General features: G+C 42.5%; 1 protein-coding gene across 1 annotated transcript; it reads left to right on the top strand.

Moving 5' to 3' along the window:
* The first annotated feature begins 1,979 nt into the window (after window positions 1-1,979).
* Window positions 1,980-5,972, top strand: LOC143439606 (PRAME family member 8-like). The gene is made up of 4 exons (XM_076925938.1): window positions 1,980-2,086; window positions 2,946-3,259; window positions 3,714-4,301; window positions 5,082-5,972. Exons 2-4 carry the CDS (start codon window positions 2,973-2,975, stop codon window positions 5,647-5,649), a joined length of 1,443 nt encoding a protein of 480 aa, XP_076782053.1. The 5' UTR covers window positions 1,980-2,086; window positions 2,946-2,972; the 3' UTR covers window positions 5,650-5,972.
* The last annotated feature ends 5,991 nt before the right edge of the window (window positions 5,973-11,963 follow it).

The raw sequence follows: 11,963 nt of genomic DNA on the forward strand, positions 1-11,963 counted from the left end.
CTTTACTCATAATTGGGTATTGAGACAAAGGCCTTCATGCCCTTTGAGGCTTAAATTTTTCCTGTTCTCTATAAAGGGAGTCATTGTCTTTATCTCTGGCCAGAGGTACTTGTGGCCCTTTCATTAATAATTGTGGTGTCTATTAACTTGTCAAGGTCAATGCTAGCCCCTAGACTCCCTAATTCCCTGCTCATGAGTTCCACCCAGTTCAAAGTCCCATTTGACCCTGAGAATATTTCTTTCCATTATTGAATTCTCCTTACTTTTACCAGAAGACATCCTTGTATTTTTGGTATGTTTTGTTTTGTTTTGATTTCTTGACAGGGTTTGTCTGTTTAACAGCTCTGGATTTTCCTGTACTCACACCTTACACCAGGCTGACCTTGACCTCAGAGGTCCACTTGCTTCTACCACCCTCATGCTAGGTTTAAGGTTTGTACTTACAGCAAGAGGTAAACAATACTTTGTTGGTGTGTTTGTTTGTGTACTTTGTTTTGAGACTGGGTATGTTTGTTTAAGAGCCCTGAGTGACCCACAAGCCACTCTGTGGACCAGTATGGCCTTGACCTCAGAGATCCCCCTGCCTCTGTTTTTTCAGTGCTGGGATTAAATCATGTGCCACCCTGCCCAGCTCCAGTTTACTTTTAAGAAAGGTCCTCACTCCATAGGCTTCACTGGTTGGGAATTAGTTATTTAGAAAATGCTAGCCCTGTACATGCTGAACTGGTCAACCTTCAACTTCTGAGTGCAGGGATTAAATGTGTGCACCACCACTCCCAACATAGATCTGAGTTTTACGAAGGTTTACTCTATGTGTAGGGATGTTTTGAGTACAAATAAGAATGGGCAGCCCTCAGAGGCCTGGTGCCCAAGAAGGTCAAAGGTGGATTTTAGATTTGCTGGAACTGGAGTCACAGATCATTTAAAGCCACAATGTCAATGATGGGAAGAGAAGATTGACAGGTGCTCATTCTACCAAACCAAGTTTCCAGTTCAAGTTCCACTCAAGATCTCATCCCTTTGAGGAAGGCTGTTGGTCCTACCTGACATACTCTCTGTTTCCTGGGGAGCCCAGGGGAGCATCTCCTTCAGACCCTCCTTTTTATGTTTGCTTTTGTCCATTTATAAAGTCAGTCTTGTAGGGCTCAGGCTATTCTTCAGTTCACACATTGGCTGAACATGACCTTGAACTGAGCCTCCTACCTCCAACTTCCAATGTTGAGCTTACCCGCTCGCCCCATCATGTCTGCTGCATGGAGAGTTGGGGACAGGACTCCCTGTATGCTGGGGAGCTCCCTGGCAAGTGAGTACACTCTCAACACCATGGCTACCATAGTAATGGAATCAAGCCATGCTCCTGTCCCACCTTTTGAATGGCTGCTGCTGCAATTTATTGACAGAACATCCACTTCAGTCCTTGACCTCCAGGACATATTCCAGTCTCTGACTCGGCATTCTGTTCAAAATACAGTGAAAAGGAATATCTTTGAATTATGTTATGTCTCTAATCAGCAACAGAATAAACCATGAGAGGAAGCATACTGGGAATGTATCTGGTCCCATGAATAAAACCCATCCAGATATGGCTCTTCACGATAGTCATCCTAGCAGTAAAAAGATTCTGAGTCGAGAGAATTGCTAGAACTTTGACTTGTAAAACCACCTTGGTTTCAGAGCCTGACACAGTCACTGGAACAAATGGAAAACTAAATAAACGTTAAGCAAATGAAGAACCAAAACAACCAACTTGGTGTTTTATGGTTAATTAACAAGTGGAATGTTTATAGTTATCCAAAAACTTTTGGGGGTGTTGGGATGGTGATGAGTGGGGAGTATCTGATCACAAGTCTGTCTGATTCAATCAACGGAATGATTGAATATTTGGTCTACAATTTAAAGGGTGGAGATTAAGCCAGGAAATCCAATTCCAGGTAGGGGTTGGAGGGTGTGGCTACAACAGGGAGGGGTGAGCAGAGAGGTATATAAAGGCTTCTGTGGAAGCAGAGAACACATTCAGAGACCTGCAACCTGGATAACTGCCTGGTTCAGCTAGAACTTGGAGAACTATCTGCAGTGCTCAAAACAGGTATGTAATGATTTTTCCTTGGGTCGTGCAGTTTGAAATAGAGAACTTTAGAATCTTTTAGAGGAACTTACTGAAGACCTTGGGTTTCATTCCAAATGAAGTTCTAGCCTAGTCTCTGATATATTTCTGTGATAGCTTGTATATTTCAATAGTGTGCTTGATATAATTTTTTTGAGACAAGGATTCTGTATTTTGTTCAAACTCTCCTAGGACTGGCCTTGTGGCCCTGGAAAAGTTGGAAATCAGATCATTTTGGCTAACATGTTCTCTCATATTTCCCTTCACTAAAATGATGGTCTTTATTTTTGTGAGACCCTGGCTCACACTGCAGACATGTAGACCATGTATCTATGATCTCCTTCAGCTCCCAATAGGTGAAATGACACTTGTGAGTTAGTCATATGTGTTTCCTTAGGCTTTGCCTTGCCTCTTTTACACATAGCTTTGCTCTGTTGGTATGCTCTGTTTCCCAGAACCAGGAAACACTAAAAATTGTAGAAATACAATGAAGTCATTCTGCTTTCTGGGAGTCAATATTGACCCACATCACAAGGATTTTTGTTTGTTTGTTTGTTTGTTTGGTCCATTGGTTTGGTTTGGGTACTGTTCTTTTGTTTTTGAGAAAAGAACACACATAAAACATTTGATCTGATAATTAATGTGCCCATTTGGTTGACAAACAGACCCCCATGTTACCATTGTGGGAGTCTGCTTTACATCACTAGTTTAGAGTGAATAGGTACATTGATTTCTCCATCACTATCAGAGCAGTAACTCAGAAGCTTAGTGGTCAATGTGATGGTGAGGAAGTTTTACCAACGTTGTCTTGAATTTATATTTTTCCTGACACCTTCCCCAGGAGCCTTCTGACTGGAGACATTAGAGGATGAGTCTTCAGAACCCACCCACACTCCAGAAGCTGGCAAGGCAGAGTCTGCTGAGCAGTGAGGCTTTGGCCATGTCCTCTGTGAAGGAGCTGCCCTGCGGTCTTTTCCCAGCACTATTCAAGGATGCCTTCACTGGCAGACACACCAACCTTGTAAAGGCAATGGTGGCAGCCTGGCCTTTCCCCTGTCTTCCTGTTGGAGCATTGATGAAGACACCTGACCTGGAAACTTTCCATGCTGTGCTAGATGGAGTAGACATGCGACTGACAAGAAAGTTTCACCCCAGGTAAGCAATGTCCAAGTACTGTACAAGGGAGCATTGGGGAACACAGTAGACATTGTGGGGTGAGGGAGGATGGCTTCTGATGGGATCATCAGACAGCAAAGCAGGAGACTTGAAAGCTATTGTTTGCTTGGACTGAGCACAGTTGTCTGTGGATTAGTTGTCTGTGGAGTAGAGGTAGGCTCACAGTAGAATGAGACTATCCCTGGCATTCTCATACCACAAATAACGGGACTAAAAAGAAATGAAGAGTACCTTAGCAGAAGGAAAGTGGTCAGGTCTACACATGCAGCTCAGGGAGAGCTTCTGTAGCATGCACGTGTGCATGTTGCACTCTTGCTGTTTAAAACATACACCTTGGTAGAGTTGGGCAGAGTGGAGTTTAGGGTCATGTGGTGCAATCTGACTGAGGGTCCTGTCATGTCTGCTGTCACTTGACATGTTTCATCCTCACCAGGGGAAAAGTTCAGGTTCTGGACCTGAGGAATGTGCACCATGCCTTCTGGAACATATGGGCTGGTACAGAGGATGGCAGCTGTTCTTCAGAGACCTTCAATGAGAAGCCAGGATTGAAGGTCCTTCCCAGATATGGGCTGAGGAGGCAGGTGAAGGTGGTAGCTGACCTATGCCTCAGGCCCCGACTTGATGAAACACAAGCATGCTTCTTGAAATGGGCCCAGCAGAGAAAGGACTCCCTACATTTGTGCTGTACGAAGATGCAGATCTGGGCGATGCCTGTGAACTTTATCAAAGAGATATTGACTGTCTTCCATCCAGAGCACATTGAAGAATTGGAACTTAACACTGAGTGGAATGTGTTCAAGCTGGCTCAATTTGCTCCCTGCTTTGGGCAGATGAGAAATCTTAGAAAACTGCTCCTGGCACCCCTTTATAAGAACGTCTTCAAGATTGCCAATAGTACAGGAGACAGAGAAGACAAGTGTGTCAAGGAGTTCATTTCTCTGTTCTCCAAATTCAATTGTCTCCAGCATCTCTCCATGAGTGGCATCCACTTTCTCACAGACCATATGAATCAGGTCTTCAGGTAAGCAAAAAAGGAGGGCTGGGTCAACTAGGAGGGCAAATTTTCCTATTGCATTTTAAGTATCCATTGTACAGAATGCCCACTACTTAGTCACCCAGAACAAACATTTAGGAACTCCTTAGGATAGGGAAGTTATATGTGGTGATTCAATGTCTTCAATGAGCACTCCTGAAGTAGAGGACTGAAGTCAGGAGTAGGTCAGACCTGGTCAAGAGGGGTCAGTTCTTTGAATCATGGCCAACCAATTGACCAGAAAGGAAACAGAAATTTAAGCATGTAGTTAGAAGTTGGGGGACTCAGCCAGCAACATGAGGAGGTGAGCTCAGTGCTTAGATCAGTGGAAACAGATTTCTATCTCCCCCTACTTTCTCATTAGTGAAGGGTTTTGAGCCCAGTAGGGCTGAGAGCATGAGACAAGGGGGGAGAGTGTGGGCCTGTAAATGATAGCATGAGTGACTCTGCAAAGGCTAGGATAGAATGACACCTTGAGTGAACCCACAAGTAATGTCCCTAGGTCCTGTCAGGACTCTCTTAGCATGGAATTTCTTCTGTGGATTTCCAGGTCTTATAGGCTAAACTGGTTTCTGCTTGAGACTAAGGGCGGCAGATCCACTGTGAGTTTGGCTTAACTAAGCTGATTCCAAAAGTATTCATCTGAGATAATATCTTTGATCATTTGATCACACTGACATTGGGGCACCTGGTCCCTTCAACAACAGTGAAAACCCCACCCTCCCCATCATTTGCCAGAACTAACCCTCTGGTCTCCTCTATCCCTAGGTGCCTGTTGACACCCTTGGTGACCCTCTCTATCAGTCACTACAAAATTTCACAGTCAGACTTGGATTCCTTTTGCTATTGTGAGAGCCTATTTCAGCTCAAACATCTGGAGATGAGAGGTGTGGTCTTAAGGGATTTGGACCTTATGCCTCTGAGAGGTCTCCTGGAGAAAGTGGCAGACACTCTTGAGACTCTGGATTTGCAGGGGTGTAGGATGAAGGACTCCCAGCTCAGTGCCCTGCTACCTGTCCTCAGACAATGCTCTCAGCTCACCAAGGTCAACTTCTACAACAATGACTTCTCCATGCTCGTCTTGAAGGACTTTTTACAACATACAGCCAACTGGAGCAAGATGAATGTAGAACAATACCCTGCCCCTCTGGAGTGCTATGATGAGTTGGCTCATGTCTCCAGAGAAATGTTTGCCCATCTTTCTCAAGAGCTCATGGATACACTGAGGGCCATAAGACAGCCTGAGAGCATCTCTTTTGGTACAGGTAGCTGCCACAAATGTGGTGAGCACTGTGTCTATGGCCAAGGGGCCAGACTTTGTGGTTGCTGGCAGTAAACATGGATACAGGACTTCTGGGTATGAATAAATGACAGGCTTGGGACACATCTCTCATCCAGGGTGCTCAGAGAATGTGACTTCAGACACTGTTCCAAGGGTTGGAAACCAGAGGATATACAGTGATTGTTGGAGGCTGAGCTTAATATGGGGAACAGTTGGATGGACTGTGGGAAAGGGGGCCTTGTGGAGTCAGAAGGACAAACTTGGCAGTTTTGAGTAGCTTCTGCCAGGACACATTAACTAGATGCTTTGTTGGGGACTTGTAAACTTTTGGTTCTTCCATGAAATACTTAGTGAATAAATATAACATGGGTACTATGTTTAGATGTCATTACTGTTGTCTGAGTGGAATAAAGAATCTAAATTTAAGGATTCTACAAGTAAAGGATTCTCCCTGGAGGGAGTCAAAATGAACAGATTGATGCCAGGCATGTCAGGATTCAAAATCTTGTGTAGGTAGATAACATTATCAGCTAAGGAAGTTCACATATGGATATCTAGGTTGGCCTGTGGTACAGAAGAAGTCATAAAAACAACCTCTATGTCTCTCACACTTTTCATTTTCTCCCTCCTCCAACACTCTGTCTCCCTGTCTACCTGTTGACTTAGCTGGAATATTTGCTTGGAAACTGTGAATCTGCTCAAGGTTTGCTCACAGTAAACTCTTTTCATGCTCTTCAGACAACAGACAAAAAACACTCATGAAGAGAGATGAAGAGAGATGACTCATGTATTGAGAGCATATATTGCTTTAAAAGAAGGCCAAAGTTTGGTTTCAGAATTAATATCATCAGGTTGCTCCTAGGTGGAACTCAGACTTTAGGTGGTAGGGCCTTTTCTCCAGGTCTCTGTAGATCCCAGCTTATACATGCCCAATGTGCACAATATATGTATGCATATACACCTAATTGAGGAAGTCTGAAAAGCCCCTCTATCTCACAGCACTTACAAAAATAAACTGATAAATTAAAATGAAAATGTTCAGTAGCAGTAGCCCGACTCTTATGACTCCAATATTATTCCTCTACTCCACACAATGAAGAGAGTATGTGGAGTTTCAGAGGTTTCCAAAGAGCTCAACTAGTGACCATAGCCTAGACTACTTTGAGGTCCAGTTTGAGGCCTGCAGCATGGATGAGTGAAAGTATACAAGGGGTTTGTCTTAGGAAACTGTCTGTCAGACAGTCTGTCTGTCTGTCTACCTCACTGTCTCTCTTAGGATCCATCAATCTACCTATCTATCTATCTATCTATCTATCTATCTATCTATCTATCTATCTATGCATCTATCCAGACCATACAACAATAGCTCCCCCAATAAGTGAGATAGAATTTCAGACCAATTTTCCATATGAATATGGATACAAGATGCAAAATAAACCACTGTAAATCAAAATTGAAGAACATATCATCAACATCATCTATCATGATCCAGTAGGCTTCATTCCAGGGATGCAGGAATGTTTCAACATAGGTAAATACAGCAGTATAATCCACCATATAAACTAACTGAAAAAAAAACTACACATGGTGTCTCATCAGATGCTGAAAAAGCCTTTGAAGGTTATCCAGCACGCCTTCAGGATAAAAGTGCTGTAGAGACCAGGGACAAAAGGCATATACTTAAACACAATAAAGGCAATATACAGCAAGCTGATAACCAACATCAAATTAAATGGAGAGAAAGGTAAAGAAATTCCACTAACGTGATGGACGAGACAAGGCAGTCCACTACCTTCCTATATATTCAATATAGATTTTGATACTCTAGGTAGAGCTCTACAAAAACTAGTGCCAATTGAGGAAACAAGTTAGAGAGGAAGAAGTCACCATATCTCTATTCACAGAAAAAATTGATAGTATAAAAAAAGACCCTTCAAATTCTGCCAGAGAACTGCAACAACCAATAAACAACTTTTTCAAAATGGCTAGAAAGAAAGTTAACTCAAAAAATTCAGAAGTCCTTCTTAACACAAAAGATAACTTGGACAAGAAAAAATTAGAAAAACAACACCCTACAAAAGAGCAAAAATAATATGAAATTTATTGGTGTGACTCTATCTGACCAAGCAAAATACCTGTATGAGGAGAACTTCAAATTTCTAAAGAAATAAATGGAAAAAGCCATTAGAATATGCAAAGGTCTCTCAGGCTCCTGCATCCAGAGGATTAATGTAGTGCAAAATGCCATCTTACCAACAGCAATGTGTGAACTCACAGCAATTTTCTTTTGTTGAAACTTTTTGTCCTTTATTGGATATTTTATTTACATTTCAGATGCCATCCTGTTTTCCCATTTCCCCTCCCTAGAACACCCCTATCCCATCCCTGCTTCTCCATTTTGCTTTTATACTTTTTTAAAATGTTAATCTAAGGCTTTATAAGTTTGGTAATGCTCAATAACAAGATGTCCACACAATTAGAAGTGTAACCCAATACCCAACCTAGATATATCAACTATCTTTGACTGGCAGAAACACTCAAACAGCCATCTCCATGTTCCCCCCTTTCTTGTCACCTAGCTCCTCCTCTCCTTACTCCTCCTCTTCCTCTACTTACTCCTCCCACCTTAACTCCTCCTACATATCACCCTTCCTGTTCAAATAAATCTTTCCTCTTAAAATACAACTAGAGCATAACTATACCATTTTGTGTCAGTAAGGTACATTATAGACCTAATACCCAGTCCATCATTTTGTTGACTAGACAGAACCTCTGTCATCCCTCCTAACTAAAAGACTTAGTTCATCTTATCAACAGCAATGTACAAATTCACAGCAATTTCAATTAAATTCCAACACAATTCTTACAGTCCATGAAGGAGCTTCATATGGAAAAATAAAAACACCAGGATAGCTAAAACAATTCCCTGCAATAAAGTACTTCTAGAAGTATCACCATGCCTGATCTCATTTTGCACTACATAGCTATACTATACTAAAAACTGCATGGTGTTGGCAGAGAAACAGATAGGTTTATCAATGGAATACAACTGAAGACCCAGAAAGAAACTTACACCACTGTCAATCATGGACACTAGATTTTTAACATAGAAGCCAAAAGAGACATTGGAAAAAAGAAAGCATCTTCATGTAATGGAGCCTGTCTAACTGAATGTCTGCCTGGAGAGGAAAGCAAGTTGCTCTATATTTATCACCCTAAATACTTTCCAGTCCAATTGGTCAAAGACCTCAACCTAAAACTGGATACACAACATCTAATACAAGAGAAAGTGGGGGATTAGCCTTGAACACATTGCCACAGGACACAACTTCCATATCTCAGGCAATAAGATCAACAATTAATAGTGGCACTTGATGAAACTGAAAAGCTTCTCTAGGGCAAAAGATTGTATCAGCAGACCAAAATGGCAGCCTAAAGATTGGGAAAAGATCCTCATGAATGATAGGAGTGATGATATTCAAACACAATGAATACAACAAAATATTAGATACTCACAAACCAAATACCCCAATTTAAAATGTGGTACTTAATTACACAGAGCATTTCAACAGAGGACTCTCTATGTGGGGAGAAGCAGCTACATAAATGCTCAAGGTTCCAAGTCATCAGTGAAATGCAAATCATGATGACTCTGAGATTCCATCTTACACACACCAGAATGGCTAAGATCACAACCTCAAGTGACAGCTCATGTTGGGGACATTATAGAACCCGGGGAACACTTTTCCACTGCTGGTTGAAAGTACAAACTTGGGAAATCAACCTGGAAATTTCTTAGAAATTTGAGAAATCCTGGTGGGATGCACTCATTGGTAAGTGGATATTAGCCCAAAATCTCTCCAGTTCAGATGACTCCTGTCCTTGAGACAAACAAGGACCAAACATCCTTGAAGAGATAAGAGCTCCACACTTGGGCCCTGAGACAAAGGCAATTAAGTGTTCCCAGACAGCTGTGGCTAGTTTGTAAAAACACACTAGTTTTTGATAGCACCATAAGTTACTCCCCAGGTAAGAAGAGTCCCACCCCCTCCTAGCTGCATGATTCTGCCTAGCTGTCTGAAATATAGATATGAGGTTTGAAGGAAGGCTTCCCCTGTCATGTAACCCCAAAGCTCAAGGACCCCTGCTTATGCATATTCGTGTATAAAAACTCAAAGCCCTTGGACAGGAGAATCACATTCCTAACCTGTGCAGTGGGAAGGGTTTGCAACTGGGGTCTGTCCCTTGAATAAAGGCTCTCTATGTTATTACAGTGGACTTGCACTTACTGACTATTTCCTGGGTTGCTGAAAAATGGGCATAACAAAGAACAGGTTATTCCCAATCTTATAGCTGGCAAACCTTTCCAAGATTTTCCTGGACTGGAAGGCAACTGCTCTGTGTTCTGTACTGTCATTGGGATCCAGTGTGGTTGCTGCTGTCCTTCTGGATGAAGTGAAACTAAAGTGACCCCTGAGGTTACTATCTAGGCATATCTGGCAGAGAGTTTCTAGATTTGCAAAGGTTGAGGAACCACCATTGATGTGGCCAGTGTTATATGATAGCCAAAATCTGGAGAAAATAAAATGGAAAAGCCAAGCACAGCAGTTTGTTTGGATTCCAAGTCTTCATTCTCTGGCCTCTGCCTATTGAGTGCAACTGACAAGCAAGAAAGAAAATGGCTGCTCCTGGCTTTGGGCAGTCAAAAGATGTTGCTGTGAGGCTTGCAAGTGTTCCTTCCTACTTCCTACTGTGGAGGCTCAGGGATGACAACAGAAATGACTTGTGTGGGCTAGGACAACCTGAATGACCAAATACTAATGGCTCCACTGTGAAGCAGCTGATACACCTGCATATCTGTTAAAGGTCACCAAGCTACCAGATAAAAATCTCTGAGCACCAGAGCAGCAAGAGCACTGGAAGTTTCATGGCCAGACACAGGTCTTAGCAGCAGGATCTCAGCCTCAGTCAAGGCTAGAGGAAACATTCAAACAATGACAGAGGTCAAAGAAACAGACAGAAAAACAAACAAACAACAACAACAAAACCTGCCCGGCTCTCCATTGTCCTACTCTGAAGAACAGGGAACAGAAGATCAAAGTCACAATGACAAAGCTCCTAGACCTGAGTGAAACCATTCCTCCCCTAACTACAGAATCTACCGTGCTCCACACCTTAGCATGGAATTCCTCAAAGACACACTGAACAAACTCCTCAGAGGGACACAGGTCAATCAGGGAAAAAATGCTTAAAAATGCTTCCAGGAATATAACAGGATCAGGGCTCTATCCCCTACCATTGAGCCCCAAACCTGGACCTGACAGAAAGTCCTTTTCTCATAATTGGGTACTGAGACAAAGGCCTTCATGCCCTTTGAGGCTTGAAATATTTCCTGTTCTCTATAAAGGGAGTCATTGTCTTTATCTCTGGCCAGAGGTACTCGTGGCCCTTTCATTAATAATTTGTGGTGTCTATTGTCAAGGTCAATTCTAGCCCCTAGGCTCCCTAATTCCCTGCTCATGAGTTCCACCCAGTTCAAAGTCCCATTTGACCCTGAAAGTATTTTTTTCCATTATTGAATTCTCCTTACTTTTACCAGGAGACATCCTTGTATTTTTGGTATGTTTTGTTTTGTTTTGATTTCTTGACAGGGTTTGTCTGTTTAACAGCTCTGGATTTTCCTGTACTCACACCTTACACCAGGCTGACCTTGATCTCAGAGGTCCACTTGCTTCTACCACCCTCATGCTAGGTTTAAGGTTTGTACTTACAGCAAGAGGTAAACAATACTTTGTTGGTGTGTTTGTTTGTGTACTTTGTTTTGAGACTGGGTATGTTTGTTTAAGAGCCCTGAGTGACCCACAAGCCACTCTGTGGACCAGTATGGCCTTGACCTCAGAGATCCCCCTGCCTCTGTTTTTTCAGTGCTGGGATTAAATCATGTGCCACCCTGCCCAGCTCCAGTTTACTTTTAAGAAAGGTCCTCACTCCATAGGCTTCACTGGTTGGGAATTAGTTATTTAGAAAATGCTAGCCCTGAACATGCTGAACTGGTCAACCTTCAACTTCTGAGTGCAGGGATTAAATGTGTGCACCACCACTCCCAACATAGATCTGAGTTTTACGAAGGTTTACTCTATGTGTAGGGATGTTTTGAGTACAAATAAGAATGGGCAGCCCTCAGAGGCCTGGTGCCCAAGAAGGTCAAAGGTGGATTTTAGATTTGCTGGAACTGGAGTCACAGATCATTTAAAGCCACAATGTCAATGATGGGAAGAGAAGATTGACAGGTGCTCATTCTACCAAACCAAGTTTCCAGTTCAAGTTCCACTCAAGATCTCATCCCTTTGAGGAAGGCTGTTGGTCCT

This window comes from Arvicanthis niloticus, chromosome 27 (assembly GCF_011762505.2).
Source record: "Arvicanthis niloticus isolate mArvNil1 chromosome 27, mArvNil1.pat.X, whole genome shotgun sequence".
NCBI classification, from domain to species: domain Eukaryota; kingdom Metazoa; phylum Chordata; class Mammalia; order Rodentia; family Muridae; genus Arvicanthis; species Arvicanthis niloticus.

Excerpts from the sequence above, each read along its gene's own strand:
- LOC143439606 (XM_076925938.1), top strand. The coding sequence starts at position 2,973 with ATGAGTCTTCAGAACCCACCCACACTCCAGAAGCTGGCAAGGCAGAGT. Across the intron at positions 3,260-3,713 it reads ACAAGAAAGTTTCACCCCAG|GGGAAAAGTTCAGGTTCTGG; the intron begins GTAAGCAATGTC and ends CATCCTCACCAG. Across the intron at positions 4,302-5,081 it reads CATATGAATCAGGTCTTCAG|GTGCCTGTTGACACCCTTGG; the intron begins GTAAGCAAAAAA and ends CTCTATCCCTAG.